General features: G+C 38.0%; 1 protein-coding gene, 1 long non-coding RNA gene and 4 other non-coding genes across 7 annotated transcripts; all 6 read right to left on the bottom strand.

Moving 5' to 3' along the window:
* Nucleotides 1-1,231: 1,231 nt before the first annotated feature.
* On the bottom strand, nt 1,232-10,303 carry vamp3 (vesicle-associated membrane protein 3 (cellubrevin)). Its single transcript, XM_046384218.1, has 5 exons — nt 10,175-10,303; nt 6,091-6,169; nt 4,357-4,515; nt 3,919-3,970; nt 1,232-3,438 (listed from the first exon to the last, which is right to left on the bottom strand). Coding segments are annotated over exons 1-5 (312 nt in total). The 5' UTR covers nt 10,177-10,303; the 3' UTR covers nt 1,232-3,418.
* A 1,345-nt stretch (nt 10,304-11,648) lies between these two features.
* On the bottom strand, nt 11,649-16,486 carry LOC124056607. 2 transcript variants are annotated; one of them, XR_006842987.1, is made up of 5 exons: nt 16,318-16,486; nt 13,621-15,734; nt 13,400-13,533; nt 12,294-12,350; nt 11,649-12,197 (listed from the first exon to the last, which is right to left on the bottom strand). It is a non-coding gene; the product is annotated as an uncharacterized LOC124056607 (long non-coding RNA). The 2 variants fall into 2 exon arrangements; XR_006842988.1 differs by having other exon boundaries at nt 11,649-12,200.
* Nucleotides 15,186-15,258, bottom strand: trnar-acg. Its single transcript has one exon. It is a non-coding gene; the product is annotated as a tRNA-Arg (tRNA).
* On the bottom strand, nt 15,514-15,586 carry trnar-acg. The gene has a single exon. It is a non-coding gene; the product is annotated as a tRNA-Arg (tRNA).
* On the bottom strand, nt 15,940-16,012 carry trnar-acg. Its single transcript has one exon. It is a non-coding gene; the product is annotated as a tRNA-Arg (tRNA).
* On the bottom strand, nt 16,398-16,470 carry trnar-acg. The gene has a single exon. It is a non-coding gene; the product is annotated as a tRNA-Arg (tRNA).
* Nucleotides 16,487-16,688: the final 202 nt, after the last annotated feature.

A 16,688-nucleotide genomic window follows, 5' to 3' on the forward strand; every position in this document is an offset into this window, starting at 1 on the left:
GTTTTGACATATTTACAATGCGTGTTTGTTGAACCAAATATTTAAAATCACAAGGAGATTGGCGAAGTTAACCTCCTGGCTCCAGCCTCTCAAATGTGAATATTTTTTGTTAAGCTTTGGCCTGTGGTAATTAATTGACATTAACACTGGACTTTGGGTAAGGCAAAGAGCTACTTGAAAATGTTACCTTACAGAAACTGTGATCATTTGACATTTGACAAACCAAACCGAGTTTGGTTAACCACTTTAAATTTGTGGTCATTTAAATAAATTGCAGTAGGAATCAATTGGGACCCTCAATCCATCCCAGAGAAAAGGAGGAGTACTAATAGTTTTTGAATAATCTAAGAATAATAGCCACAGTATTCAAGTTAAGAAAACTAATGGTAGAATACATGAGAGTCCTGTTATACAATAGTTTGTTGGGACTGGGTCTCATGGGGTTGGCTAATAAACAGGTTGGAGGCTCAGGGAGGAAGCTGCTGAGGTAAACAGGTGGTGTTTGTAATAATACAGCAGACCCCTTTTCTCCATGGAAAGCTTTTAGCGATGAAATGACGCAACATTATCTGACAGTTGTTTTTCTATGATCTTTCTGGTGTCAATGAGAGGCAGCTAGCTCAGCAGTGTGGATGACTCACTGGCTCTTTGACTGATTGAATTAATGAGGAAAGTATGGCTATATGAGATTCCAACCGAGGAATCGGGGACCATATAGCGATCATTAAAGCTGGATCAAGACTAACTGTGAGACAGCATGCCCCACAGCTGTTATAGAGTAAGCTTTGACATTATCAGATGAGGCTTGGGCATTTGAGTTAAATCAGATTTGTTTAAGCAAAAGGCATTGAGAGCCATAGAGTAAAACTGCTCTTATTTTCAAATGCATTCCTAATAGGTAGACCTGAACAGGGCTTGGAAGTTACCAGGTTTCACAATTCATGTGTAGACAAAAGATGACAAGTTCATGGCTCAATAATAACAGCCTGGTCTGTGAAAACACTTGTGAGGCCTTTGTAAATATTACACAATTTCCCTAATGGCTACAGTTTGGCTATTTACCATATTTGTGTTAGTGGTCATTTCAATTACCATACTACTATGCATGTACTGTGAAGGCCAAAAAACTGCTAATGTCTTAAAAACTACTGATGCATCATTCAGTTTTACTTCCAGTAATGAAATTCCAAACAGAATAAAGTTCATGTATAAAGTAATCCCCAATTCTTTGTCTCATTAAAATACATTTATTTTAATAGGAAAAAAGCAACAGTCAGGAATACAATCATCCAGTGTTGGTATGGTATATAATCACACTGTCTCTGCCCGACCAAGTATTTTTTTGACACTTAAAACACGCGTGATGCTCAGCAGCAGGGAGCACACAGAGAAACAACAGTTTACAGTTTCCTTAAGATTAGTTCTACATAATAGATTGCAAAAAAAGCTATTGTTAAAAGGAAAAAAAAAAATAAATATCACACACTTGAGAAGTACTTTGCATCAATCAGATGAGATATATGCCAGTGTGACTAAACAGAAAACTTCAATAAAGGTTAATAAGCTGAGCTGAATAAGCAGGCAGCACGGTATTTATTTGGACAGTTGGAGTATTCCCAAGGCCACAAATTCTTTACTGGCTGGTAATATGAGATCGATGAGGCGTGGCTGTATTTTGGTTGTTCTCCATTGGAGAAACCTATTAAGGCATTTGTCTACAACAACTATTTTCTAACTTTGTTGTACTTCAGAAAAGGCAAATTTTCTGGCACATCCTTGAGACGAGATTGAGAAAATTCACCACTTTTTAACCAGTGTAGCACTTTTAAAACTTTGCGGCAGCTTCTTTAGCCTTACCCAGCTGTGAGGCAGTTGGTCTTGGCATACAGGCACTTATCTCAACACAAACTCATACTAGTTTATCTTGTAATTAAGTACTACCTAAGAGGAAGATGGACAAAAACAGATAAGATCAGGTGCTTCAACGTTGTGTTAGTGGATAGATTTCGGTTGACCAATGAAATTCCTGTTTTATTTAATCCAAAATGAAATGTCTTACACAGAGAACTTATTTATCAATCAACCATATGCATAAATAAAAGAGGCAAGGTGGAAAAAAAAAAAGTCTCACTCTGGAAAGTACAGATGTGTGTTGGAACATGGGGTTCACTTCAGTGATATGCAGGGTTATCATCACGTTATTGTTATAATCTAAATCAAAGGTTCTCAAAGTTGTGATGGCTGAAAGTAAATTTAGGCAGCCAGCCTATGATTGAGGGCGGCACCAGAGGACCCATGCACTTATGATTTGTGATTGGTCTCATATTTGGCATTTAACATTAAATTCCTTGAGCACCAAATTCAACTGTTTGCAAATAAGGCCAAACACTTTATCCTCTAAGGCTGGACAAAGCAAGAGTTGATCCATTTTTCCTGAAACCCCCTTTTCTCTTCAACAACACGTTTTATGTCAGTTCTAATTCTTGCATCTCACAGGGATGTCAACTGAAATCGCTGACAACACTGGTGACAATGTAATTCCTGCAACACTCACGAGGCGCCACTAGCTGTTTAATATGTAGTTCTCTACATCCTGTCATTCATAACATGACAGAAGCATGTTAAGGGGGTGGTAGCAGAGTAGGGTATTAAATGTAAGCTACTGAGACAGCTGCCTGTTTGGGCGCTGTGTAAAATATTTACTGATCACCACTGGCTAGGGTCACACTTGGGCCATGGGCCACACTTGGAGAAACTATGATCTAAACCAACCGAATAACATATCTTTGAAGGCACTTCTCTTAGCCTGGTACACAAAATCAATGGCTATTAATAAAACATAAAAAAGTAAATATACGTTGAGGAGAGTTTACAGCAACATTCTTCACTTCTAGTCCTGAGGCTGGAGTATATAGTGTGTGTGTGTGTGTGTGTGTGTGTGTGTGTGTGTGTGTGTGTGTGTGTGTGTGTGCGCGTTGTGTCATAGAATCAGAGATGATTAATTTAACTTTGTTTTAATAGGTTTTAGTTGAATTTGAATTTAATTATGTTATATTATCAACTTCTTATCTGTATGTGTGTTTTTCTTTTGTTTGGCAAAGCTATGGCACTCAAATACAAGTCTAGTATGGTGTAGTAACACAGGGTAAAGCTCTGGTATTATCACAATCCTTTACTCAGGCACATGTGGAGAGAACAAAAGACAGACACACACACACACACACACACACACACACACACACACATACAGGGCAAACCAGGACAAGGAATGAAGACCCCTTGCAAGAAAGGAAAAATGTTGCGGAGCTTGGTAGCCGGTAATCTTGTGATGTCTTCCTCTGAGACATTAAATGTGCACATTGCTCCTCTCCTCTTCTTCATCTTGTCCTCCACTCCTCCTCCTCCTCTTGCTGCTGGTTTACTTAGAGTTAGTCCAAACTATGAAGAAGAATCAACTTTATTAGCAGTATATATATTTTTACATACACATACTGAATTTGACTTCTGCATTTGACCCATCCTTAGTTGAACACACATGCAACACCTGGCAAATTACATGCAGTGAAACACACACAGGAGCAGTGGGCAGCGTAAAGCGCCCGGAGAGCATATTGGGGGGTTAAGTGCCTTGCTCAAGGGCACATCAGCAGGCTAATGGGGGGGGGCAGGAATGCAGGAATGTCTGTAAATGTAATAACTACCAACACAATTTCTAATTCAAATCTAGAATAAAGTACATCAAAATACTCTTTGTAGATTATCACCATCAACAGTCCAGATCAAACTGTTAAGTAAGTAATCACATGCACAGTGAAAATTAAAAATCCTACAGATTCTTTAGAATTTCAACAATGCTGTCAAAAAAAAAACAAAACAAAACTGTTGATGAGCTTCTCTAACCACAGACTTTATACTCACTAATAATGATGATGAGGATGATCACTATGACAGCTATCAGGATGGCCCACATCTGCAAAGGATAAAGGTACACTACATTGAGTACAAAATATTTAGTTTCATTTTACTCAATTCTTATTTAATTATTTGCAGATATGTTCTATGTGTGTTTAAAATGACAAATAAATGAACCTTGAACTTATCATTTATTTAAAGAAAAGTTTGTAAGTGCTTTGTATATTGTGTCGTCAAACAATTTATCTATGACGCTGCTAAAATTAATCCAATAATTAGGCGAATACGAAATGCCATTTAAACCTTTTTCAAAACCAGAATAATTCAGACCAATCCAGGGCCAGAGTCTTCTAGTATGGAATTCATTTAAGATAAGTGAAAGTTATTTTCATTTACAGTGGGCAACAGGGGTGTGTTTGTTTGGACCAAACTGTGTTTAGGCACCTTGCAGTTCTTCCACCAGTACTTCCTCTTCAGCTTAGCAGCACTGGTCTCAAACTGGGAGGCTCCAGCCTGCAGTGCATCTGCTCGGTCGTCCAGTTCAGACAGCTTCTGGTCACGCTCCAGCACTTTGTCTACATTCACACGCATAATATCCACCACCTACAAACAAGCGCACACAAAGAAACAAGAACAAAACACTACTTTTTAAGTGCCTCATCCTTGTACTGGATCTGAACAGTCCTGCCTAGACTTCATTAAATATTACCCAAACTTAGGGCCAGTTACTGCATAGGCTATTTTTTTCTGGTAGAGAAATGCTGGCAGGGCACTGGGGATTATTGGGAAGAAGTGCTTGTGTAGTCACAAAAAAACAAAACAAAACAAGAAAACTATATGTTGATTTTGACAAGCTTATAACTCAGAGTGATAAAAACACAACATCCACGAGCAACATTAAGTGTTAAGCATCCAGAGAATCTGCTCCCACAAATAGACTTTTCTGTCTCTCATATGATAAATAAAAAAATAGATGCTGGTTCTCAGAAAGAAAATAAAATAATGAAGACACAGGCTCTAAATCTTTCAGAATCCACAGAGGGCAGAGACAAAGACTGGAAATGTAACAATATACTGTACATACAGAATGATGACATCAATGCCTTGAGTGTTAAGTAACCTCTAACAATGTTACTTGCCAAACCACCAATCAAGAGAGATCACATTTCACAAGGTAAAAGAAAATAGAACACACACTTCTGCTCAACAGAGCTCTGTGTAGACTCAGTATCACAGAATACAAATAACCCATATGTTCCACTGATCTACAAACCCCACTATTGCCCCTCCTCCCCACCAGAGCAGCAGAGTGGAGTGTGTAGGCCCATGCAGGCCTTACATAACCCTAGCGATTATATAAACTTCTGACAGCCAATCAGAGGCTTTGTGTGACACACTAAGGTTAAAGTTCTGTGTAGGAGGGGCTCACATCAAGGAGGCCATAACTGAGACACAAAGAGGGAAAAATGTTAAGGAGATTAAGAGTGAAACCACAGGAGGAGTGAAACTTGGCAGCCATTTCTCCCTGGTGAACTCACTGACATGATTTTGAATAGAATTTCTAGAAACTGGAGAAGAAATGGCTTTCACTGAACGTTCTCTGACATGTGCAATGACATGTGGAGGTAGAGCTACTGATTCCATATTATGGTGATTCATGACACTGCTGCCAGGGGTTATGCAAGTCTCAGCTAGAGACAGATGTCATGGAACAGCACAGTCAAACAGGGCAGCTGAAGACAGAGGGACCCGTAAGGTCAATGATAAGAATGGGCTAGAGAGAGAAAACAGTGTTCAGTAGTGAAAGGTAGACTAGGTAGAATTACCTTTGAATTTGAAATACGTTCTACAAATAATACAAATGAACATGCTGTGCCTAGACTGCATGATTTGGAAATAAAGTATAATAATACTACTAATAATAGTCCAGGGACTTCATAAATAACATGCGGTTGACTTTGACACGGGGCAGAGTTAAATAGTCTTTTATGCAAAAGCTGTGTTACAATATTAAATAATAATGTAATCAATGAATTTGTGTATTCCTAAAGGTAAGGCATACATAAATTGAAACTAGAACTGTACTTATTGAGATTATTATCAACATCACCCAGTGTGAAAATAATGTGTGGTGCTTTATCTGGACCTCGTAAGCCAGCAATTAGAGATATATCATACCTCATCCACCTGGGCCTGGGTCTGCTGCAGGCGCCTGTTGCCTGACGCTGCACCAGAACTTTCTGGACCGGGGGCTGACCTGGTGAAATTATGAAAATTAAGTGTAGATATGAGCATCCAGTGAGAATTTGCAAACATTCATTTTACATACCACATCTAAATATGCACCTAAAATGTTATGTCACATATGACCACAGTTGTTAAAAAGAGGAATTCAACAGCCTAACCATAACTGCAGAAGTCCAATGTTCTCACACTTGCCTCTAAAATCACTGAATCAGTGAAAGCCAAGCCAAGTAAAGAAAAAAAAAAGGGACTGTGACTTTATATGCTACAAAAACACTGTATCTGAAACTAATGTCTTATGTCCAACGTACATATCACAGTTATAGCTGAACAATTACATTTATTATAAAACGTATCTTGCGGACTTCCAGGCAAGGGGTGCTGGTTCTGTGTTAAGGTAACTAACGCTGAAAATATCTCATTGATATAGAAGACTGTTATGCTGAGTGGACACACAATCCCAATTCTAAAAAAGTCGAGAAGCTATGGAAAGGAAAGGATATCATTACTACACGAGCTCAGGAACATATTGTTAAACCACAGTCGATAGACACAGGTTGTTTGCAAATGATTGCATTTTGTTTCTATTCACGTTTTACACAGTCTCCCAAATCTTATGGAACTGAGGTTATAAAACGCAAGAACTGGATGAAGAAATTATTCTCTTGAGCTAATTTGGTTATTCATTTAGGATTTCAAGATGTGATATGCATTGGTTGTGCCTGCAGCTTTTATAATACTGTTAGCTACTGCCATCCTCTGTTTTGAGACAGAACTGCTCTGCAAAGACCACAATTATCTTGAGATAGCTGCAAGTGAGAGGATGGCTTGAAGATGTTTATACTGAAATGTAGGGATTAAACATAACTTATGACTCAGTAAAAGAGAGCAGTGTGGCAGTTTATAGCTTATACTCAGACAGCCAGATATGGACCAATCCTTTTCCCTAAAATTGCAAAACAGTTATTACACACAGCAAACAGCCATTACCATGCATACTAAGTCAAAGTCAAAGTCAACCATATTGTCAATTCTGCCATATATGCAGCACATATAGAGAGCTGAAATTGCATTACCCTAAGACACACCGCGCAGTAGTGGAACACTAGCAGTCCAATGCATACACACTGATCTGTTCACATTCAACTATAGGCTAGGTCTGCTGTGCAGCAACTCTCACGTATGAGGCTGTGAATCACAGCCTATACTGCACCTACGCAGTCCTTCTGACCAGGAGACTGCTGACAGATCCAAATGCGGTCAGCCTCTATCTTATCTCTCCTGATATTACGGAAATAGGGCTCTTCTTCGTTTCAAGATTACACCAATAAGAAGAGAATATGCTTAAACACACTCTACCTTTTTGCAAAACATAATTGTGGATGTTGATAAAGACACATTTCTGTATTTTCTAACCCACTACTTCCTCCACTCTGTGAAAACTCCCCTGAACATACTAACTCAAACTTACTTGGATTACAAAAGGCATCAAGAAGCAAAAGAATAGAGAAAAATACAACAAATGGGGGAGCTTTAGCTAAGAATGATTTCATGAAAAACACCTGATTAAGACTGCTCACTGTTGTAAGTCGGAAAACAACAACTGGTTGTTTGCCACAGAGAGTGGAAACATCTCACTCAGTCAAAGTGTATAAACATCCATCAACATCTCAGAGCTGACTGCAGCTTATGCCACCCTTTAAATACAGCATAACTGTTGGAGCAAAATACAAGAACTCACACTCAAATTGCCAAAAATATCAACACAGGAAGACATCACAGTTAACCCAGTCCTGTTGAAGGGGCACCAATGTGTGATAAACTTATCCCCCTTCACTTGCTGAAAAACAATCCACGACAGCCCAACCAAAGAAATGTAAAATTAAAAACTACAAAATAGAAAAAGGCATTTATCAAAAATAACCAGCTGCACATATCACAGAGGTGAAAAAAGTGCCAAAATTACAATTCATCCATCCATCCATCCATCCATCCTCTTCCGCTTCATCCGAATTACAATTCAAATACTATGAATTATTATAGATTTGGATAAGTAAAAATATTGTCAATGTTACACATTATACATTAAGCCACCAACCAGAACTGAAATGATTATTTTCATTACCAATTCATTTACATTCATTATTCTCTCAATTAATTGTCAGATGCCTAGTCTACAAAACGTACAAGTCCAGAACCCAGAAGATATTTAGTTTACTATCACCAAAGAAACTAAATAAACAGTTGAGGCTGAAACCTCTGAATTGTTGTTTTTCCCCCACAAGCACTGATTTAAAATGATTATTTGATTCTCAAAATAGTTAATTCTGTTGAGTGACAAATTAATTTGTACCTACTGCTGCTTGACTGTTTAAACACCTCATAATTCACTGCTATTGCAACATAACTTTACAGATATACATCAGTGCAATTTTTAATCAACACTATCAGAACCCTTTTTTAGAAGCACACAAAATTATTAGGCAGTTAAGTGTCATGTCATGTGTCATGTACCACCCCTTGCATTGTGCATCACACTGAACTGTGGGCTGACTGAACTGCTTGAGGCTAAGCAATGTCATCTTGACTTTACAAAACCTGCAACACTGTTGCTGACTTGATCAAATCAAATTGGACAGTCTATTACAGTAAGGACGCGACGAATCAGGGTTGCAAAGTTGACTGCTTGCAAAAAGGAAATGTTGTAAGGAAAAACTCTGTTGCTATCACCAAAACAAAAGGTAAAATGCCTCTTGAACATTTACTACCTGGAACTATCTTTAGCAAGGATTAACATCCACACAAATAAGATGGATGGAACTTAGGTCTGCAACTAACAATTTTTTAATTAACTGATTAATCTGCAGATTATTTTCACAACTGCTTAATTGTTTAATCTATAAAATCTTAGACAATAACGAAAATTGCTGATCACAAATTCCTAGTCCCTCAAATAGTTTTTCTGTCCAATCAACAGCCCAAAACCCAAAGATTCTTTAAATCTTTAAATTTAATAGACTTGAACCACTAAATGTTTGACATTTTTCACTTGAAAAATGACTCAAACCAATAATTAGTAAAATAGCTGACAGCAAATTTACTTATGTTCAACTAACTGATTAATCGGCTAACCCTTGCACTCTGAATCACGGATAGATTTGATCAGGGTTGCGAAACACATTAGAGTATCAGGTTCTTGGCTTACATTTGTATACTTGGAAGTACATTAGAGAGGCTTCCTGTGTGAGGTGGTAAGAAGGGTGGGGTGTCAATAGTTGAAAGGATGTGAAAAAAGGAAAAGTTCTAAATCTTTCTTAAAGAGATTTAGCTTGTGCTACGCACAGCGAACAGCAAAAATAAAACATGAGTCCAAGTCCAAGCTAGCTATGCCACTTTAATTAACCCCAAAGCTCCTTAAAAGTTACAAATAACAGATCAATACGTTTCCTGTTTAATATTGACATGTTACATTACCGCTATCGTTGCTTTTCTTTTCTCAAACTGTAACTTAGTGATTTCTTTTGCAGTTACAGTTACAACACTTACAACCGCTATTAAATTACGAATCATTTTCAGTTGATTTTTATTGAACTCAAGTAGCTCAGTAGTAGCTAGGTCACCCAAACTGAAAACCCGGATCCAGAGAAAAGGCTAGCCTGTTATCATGGACGGCAAAACTAGCACGAGGCTCACTTTCCAACATTAATATGTACGCAGATGTAGACGTTGTACAAACATTGCCTTTCTTGGCAACTCCCTACTTAACAAGGCAAAGAAAGCTGACATAGTTTGTGTTGGGCAAAGTTACCAAGCTTTAATGTAGCGCTGCGACAGCTAAATAACGAACGAAAACGCTAACGTTCTAGCACTTGTTGCATGCTAATAGCAAAGTTTTGGGCGTTGCATTTCTTCTGTGATCCTGTTTCACCATACCACCCGGAAGGCCGGTATGGTGGAGAAGTTTAACCGAGAAACATTTACTTCTGAAAAGCTTTTGGTAGAAACATTATACACTTACATTGTGAAATGGAATTTCAGTGAATGACACCGCCGCTGTTTCTTGTCTGTATGCTAAAGCTAAAGTGTCAAGCCGTAACAGTTACTGCTGTTGGTTGTTGTGCTGCGTTAGGGTACTGTCGGAAAATCGAAAAGTAATACGTATGCAAACGACAGATAATTAATGTAGCTACTAAATTAAACCATAGAAGTGAAATTTTTCTCTTTTAATTGACTATACCTACCTGTGATCATATATATTAACATAATGTGGTCTAGAGAATAACTTTTAGCATAATAAATATTTAAAACCTAAATTGTAAAGCTAATTTCTACAATTGTAATATTCCCAATCCACTTTGAAAACTGCTCAAAGTTATTCTGTGCTTCTTAATATTCAAAATAAAATAGAGTTTCAAAACTGGCTCACTCTATCCAGCATATATTTTTCATTAGATTAGAAAATTAGCATTTATTACTTGAAATGTAAAAGGTGAATTTACGATCAGCACTTAAAGGCACAATTAAAGAGGCAGCAGCCTGTCGGCCACTGTCTATAGCTACATTATTAACGCATAACATTATATTGTAACGTTAAAGGGAGTTCATACTTGAAATGAATACCAAGACATTACATTAGTCAATTAAAATAGAAGAGTAATGACTCAAATATGTGTATTTTCAACTTTCATTCATTCCAATGGTCATCTGTCCATCAGATATGCGAGAAGAAAGCGAAGCAAAGCAAAGCCCGTGATCAGCATGTGACATGAAAACTTTACTTTATATGTTTTCAGAGTTGTTTTCTCATCCTACACGTATTTCGGAACCTTAAAGTTTGACATATGAATAGAAACTATACAGAGGACAATGATGTTCTTTGTTCCAGAAACATCCAGAGTTAACAAATTGGCCTGTGATGATTTTAATACTGCAGGCTACGGGTCGGGACATGCTCTGCTGTTTTTCTTGTCAGACAGTCAGGGAGTTGTTTCATCGACAGTGATTAATCTGTGGGTTAGCTGAGCGAGTGTTAATTCCGTGGACTGTAAAAACTGTAGTAAATGAATGTACTATAATAAAACATAGGAGACACACGGGTCCGAATTGCAAAACAAATGACTGATTTGTTCACAGCCATCTTGTGGAAAGTGGCTCAATAAACATGCTTTGCAATAAACAGACAGGTAACAAGAAACAGAATACTGTCAGCTGGCACAAGGGAGTCACTGCTGGTAAGCTTCGTATGATGTATGTCTAAACAAACACCTGTTGGACACCAAAATCATCAAGACACCAAATGAGGGAATATATTTTTGGTGCCTATCTTTTCAGTAAATTTCAGAGCAAGAGCACTGAAGCTGTTCTGGTGGATCGTTGTGGCCCAGCGTCTTACTGAGACACTTAATGTTAGTTTTCCTTTAATTTGTTACCCATTTATATCTACCACTTAATGCTAAATGAAAAAAAAAACCCAAAACAAACAAACATGCAAGTCATATACATTTATTAAAATGTTCACATAAAGCTCCCTGCTGAGAATACTTAGCCTGCAATTAACATACATATGCTTTAGATATAACAGAGGTCCATGTTCTTTAATGTATTGAGCAAATTAGAAAACATGTCTTAATAATAGATTTTTTTATATATCTATACTGAAATTGTTTACAAGGTATTCTCAATTCTGGTTTCTTACAGATCTATTGCCAGCTCACTAACAAATCACAGGTTGTGAGCTTGATACTTACGACATAAGTATATTAAGTACTAAACATAAAAGAATAGCGACTGGAGATATCAACGTTCCTTATATTTTAACTTAAATGAAATTATCAATAAGAATTAATCCTTGAAGCAAATCATCTTCATTGAATAAATCCTTTGAGAAATCCAGATAGTTTGTCTTGGTGATTATACTTTTTATTTTACACTTATAATGTACTTCTAGTTGACTTTGATCCAACAACAAGAAGATTATCATCTTGTGTGCTTTCTCTCAGCTACATCCCAGATCCTTCATCCACAGCTTCCTGTTCAGGGCTCTGCTAAAAGACAAAAGCATTTTATTCATCTTGTGTACTTTTTTTTTACTTAAAAATAATGACGTTAAGATTGAACAAAAAACTGTTAGAACTTACGTTGGTTATTTCTTTCTGAGTAGCACGTCCATTATACAGCAGGTTGGAACTCTCCTCCTGTGAGTAAGTTGTTATATTTATTCCAAACTTTGTACATAATACAGAACAAAACAAACTCTGATTACTAGTAGCCATTAGGTGTTCTTTTCCATCATTTTACGCGTGAAGTTCTCTCTTAAAAAGAAAAGCAGAGAAACAACATGATAGAAACCCCAGCTGATCACATTCCACCTCTCTGCTGGCTTTCATGGTGGTCATCGGATATTAGCACCAGGTGCACTAAGTAACAAAGTCAATGCTAATGGTCTGCCTTCACCCTGTCTTCAGATTGCAAGCCTGGTATGTAAGAACACAGTAATGGCAAATGCCTGAGTGACTTGCTTGATTTAGTTACACCTTATCCCTGTCGAACAGAGGAGTGTTTCTCAACTCTTAAGCCCATGTCTCCGGATGTGGTCTTTATTAGTGATGTTTTGTTTCATTTACATAGTATGTCCTTCAGTGCAGAGACCCTGTTGCCCATACAAACTGATGTCCCACTGTTAACTGAAACCTTCCTGTTTGACATTGTCTGTAGTTACTGATAGTGACACTTGTTTTCAGTGTGAATACATTTTAAAACAATCAGACTTCTGGGAATTGAAATTCTCTGTTTCGAATCTCAAAAGTAAAAATGACCAGGCCCCGGTTTATCAGAGTAACAGTGATACATCTACACAGCACTGTTGGTTTTAGTTGAAACACAAACTACTTTTTCTTGCAATAGTACAGTTTGGAAATGTGTATTCAGTTATTTAGCTATATCATCGCTTTATAATTAGTGCCACATTAATATGTTACACAAGTGATGTTGCAGATGGAAAAAGTGGAGCTGATTTTAACTTCATGAATATTAATTACATCTTATATTAATTTGAATCTGTAAAGTGTGCAATGGGAACTAAAAAGTCTCCTTCTAAAATGTACTGGAGCAGCATAGAATGGACACACTAAAGTAAAAGTACCACACAATTGTACTGAAGTAAAAGCACTTAAAACAGAATACATGTTTGATATCCTCTTCTGGCATAAAATGTGAAAGAAAGGAGAAATGACAGAGAACTTACATATCTTACATTTGCCTCTTCCACTTCTTCAGCCTCACTGGCCTCTGTGCTGCAGCCTCCAGGAAAACACTCTGAGGCACGCTTCTCTCTTACCCTTTGAAGGAAGTCCATCGCTGCCGATTTTCTCAACAGTGCTATCACATAAACAGGTGACACAGATTCATTAAATTTCCAGACAATGGCTGAGACACTGAAATATCAGCTTTCTGAAAACATCTCACCTCCCTCACAGATGTAGGGGATCATGAGCATCACAGTCAGCAGCGTTGTAGCCATGTCCTTCAGGCAGACTCTCACACGCTTGAGTGCTGTGCTCCCCTGCAGCTCCTCGCACTTTGTGTGTGACTTTAGAAATCCTCACGCCCACCACCGTCCCAAGGGTGTAACAGACATCGGACGGATTTGGATGTAGCAATGGGGAGGGAACACACCACGACATGATCAGTACAGTATTTTGAAGGCTTTAGAAGCTATGAGGAGTGTTAGGAAAAAATGCTTGTCTGTTTATGTTCACTCTAGCTTTTGGTTTGAAAAGATTTTTAACGTGATGAAAGTCTATTAAAAGTGTAGAAACTTTGTGAGATGAGTAACATCTCTTGCAGTATGAAGGATTATGATGTTTGCTTTGGGTGTTTTTGGGTGTGCGAACAATGCAGGAAAACTGTAACTGCTACTTTTGCGTTCATGTGCAGTGGGTAATTCCAGTGTTCAAGAAATTAAGCTTTAAACAATGAGTTGATTGTAATTTTAGTTTTAATGAAATCACTATCAGAAGACTCTATTAGGTGTGTTGAGTCATTTGCAAATTATACTTTTTATTTGATAGCTCAAGTGAGTAAAGAAATAGTTGAAAGTTATGTGAGTCCATTTTGAAAGGACAGGCAGCAAAGCATGTTAATAATGGCAGCCAAGCATTCTCAAGACATTAAGGTCTTAATGCTTGATGTTGCCACCCAGGCATTTGGGATCCATTTTTGTAGTCATTTAAAAGACTGGATGGGACCCTCCAAGATGTATGACCACCTTGGAGGATCCCATCCATAATGGACACCAGGATAGGCAATATTCCCCTTACACCAATGGTCACTTCCCAACCCTTTCTATGCAACTGAAATGTGGGTCACTACTCCAGTAAATAGGAGGAATTGGCATTGGAAGTTATTTTTAGTCTCCTCAGCTGAGCCATAAAGCTAATGTTATGCTAGCTAAATTCAAAGTCAGTAACGTTGTGTAAGATTAACAAACAAACAACAAGACAACCTAGCTATCCACGCATATCATCGTCCCTAAATGAATCTCAAGGTTTTCCCAAACAAATAATAGTCCATGTGCTCTTTTGTTCACCGTCTGAAGCGAGTTGAATAGCCAACGGGAAGTGAGATGATCCCTTGTACGATAGCCTTCAAAGTTAAATTCAATGAGGCAATGTAGGCTACTTGCAGCTTGGGTATTACAGTCGCCATCTTGTGGTGAGGATGAATTAAAAAATATCCACAAGTATCGCATTAATTTAGAACGTTTAACAGACACTTTCACTGGAAGTACTTAGGAGGCGTCCATTATCGGGAATTAACTAACACCCTGCACCCAAAGTAATTTGTTGTGAAATACCATTTATATATTTAGCATTGAATTTACGCAGTATTTTTTGTTAGCTGTCAGTGAACAGCACTGGTTACTAACGCTACAGAACACAGCTGTTTTCTTTATGACTATATGTAATGTCATTGCATAATATAGGACAGTATATTGCGTAAGGATTAAGCGGAACACTGAAGACAAAAGTCGAGCCAGCCAGGAGTCGAACCTAGAATCTTCTGATCCGTAGTCAGACGCGTTATCCATTGCGCCACTGGCCCACACCGGAGAGGTACCTTTTCCCCCAGTTCTGACTTTCAGGATGTCTGTTTTTGCTTCTCGAGTTTTGCTCCAGGATTCAAAACAGCAGAATGACATTTTATCCCTTCTGCTTGCGACTTCTCTGACACGTACACATGCTTTCATATTAATTCATTCATTAAATGGAAACAGCTTACTTCCTGGGATCAATGAAGTGTATCTATGTTTGCTAAATTGACAGGCTGTTCTATGCTAATCATTAACCAACGAAAAGTCGAGCCAGCCAGGAGTCGAACCTAGAATCTTCTGATCCGTAGTCAGACGCGTTATCCATTGCGCCACTGGCCCGTCGGCACGCTTTGCATGTGTTCACATTTCCCCGAGTATAGTATCTCAGGAACATTTTATCCAGTGTACTGAAAGAATTCAATCTTTCACTGAAACGCCATGTCATTCCTTTTCAGCTAGCGACTTCTCTGACACGCTCCAAACACACCTAAGAGAGCAGGAAACAGTTGTAGGTAAAATGTTACTCAGTATTGTATTGTGTTACTAATTGTATTCCCGCCAGCTAATCAACATTAATTACAAATTGTAAGTAAGAACATTAAAACAAGTCAAATATGTACAGCTTGCTTGTTATGTTTGATGAGACATAAAGACAGTTCAAATTCATTTATTTTGTGACAACGATGAAAAGTCGAGCCAGCCAGGAGTCGAACCTAGAATCTTCTGATCCGTAGTCAGACGCGTTATCCATTGCGCCACTGGCCCTACGCCAGAGCCGAGGGCACACAACCCCACCAGTTTGGACTCTCCGGCATATTTTCTCTGATTTGCAGGTTTAACTAAGAATGCACGACTGTAATGTTTGTCTGTTCAGAACACATGGACGATTATTTGTTTGGGAAAACCTTGAGATTAAAAACCTGTGCTGAGGCCTGTTTACATATTCTCTTTTAATCACTATCTGTACATGTACATGTAATATCATATTGATTCCAGATTGTATTTAATAAAACGAAAACATTCAAACAATTCTAACAAAAAATAATAAATAATAATAAACAATAAATTACCTTTTTATTAGCATGAGTTGGTGAGTATTCTACGTTGTTCGTTATGTTAGCTTCCATTTCTGCAACATTGAAGGAAAAGTCGAGCCAGCCAGGAGTCGAACCTAGAATCTTCTGATCCGTAGTCAGACGCGTTATCCATTGCGCCACTGGCCCTACAAAATAATCATTGCCATATCTTACCTTTTTCATAACTCACAGGAGCCTTTTTGTAGTACCGGTGAACTAATCTCTCTTACAAATGGTTATCACATTATGGCAGTGCTGACTCTTTTGTGATCCTAAGTTTGGGACCTCTCGGATACACCTGTCAGTTTTTCTCATAGACATTGCCAGATCATACCTGAGCACCAGCTGAAACTAATTTCCCTAGT

The sequence above is a fragment of the Scatophagus argus genome, chromosome 3, assembly GCF_020382885.2.
Source record: "Scatophagus argus isolate fScaArg1 chromosome 3, fScaArg1.pri, whole genome shotgun sequence".
Classification (NCBI taxonomy): domain Eukaryota; kingdom Metazoa; phylum Chordata; class Actinopteri; family Scatophagidae; genus Scatophagus; species Scatophagus argus.

What these genes read in the sequence shown, in the direction of transcription:
- vamp3 (XM_046384218.1), bottom strand. An exon ending in ACTGGTGGAAGAACTGCAAG is followed by an intron (nt 3,971 to 4,356) that starts GTGCCTAAACAC and finishes TATCCTTTGCAG; the next exon opens with ATGTGGGCCATCCTGATAGC. An exon ending in CATCCTCATCATCATTATTA is followed by an intron (nt 3,439 to 3,918) that starts GTGAGTATAAAG and finishes TCTTCTTCATAG; the next exon opens with TTTGGACTAACTCTAAGTAA.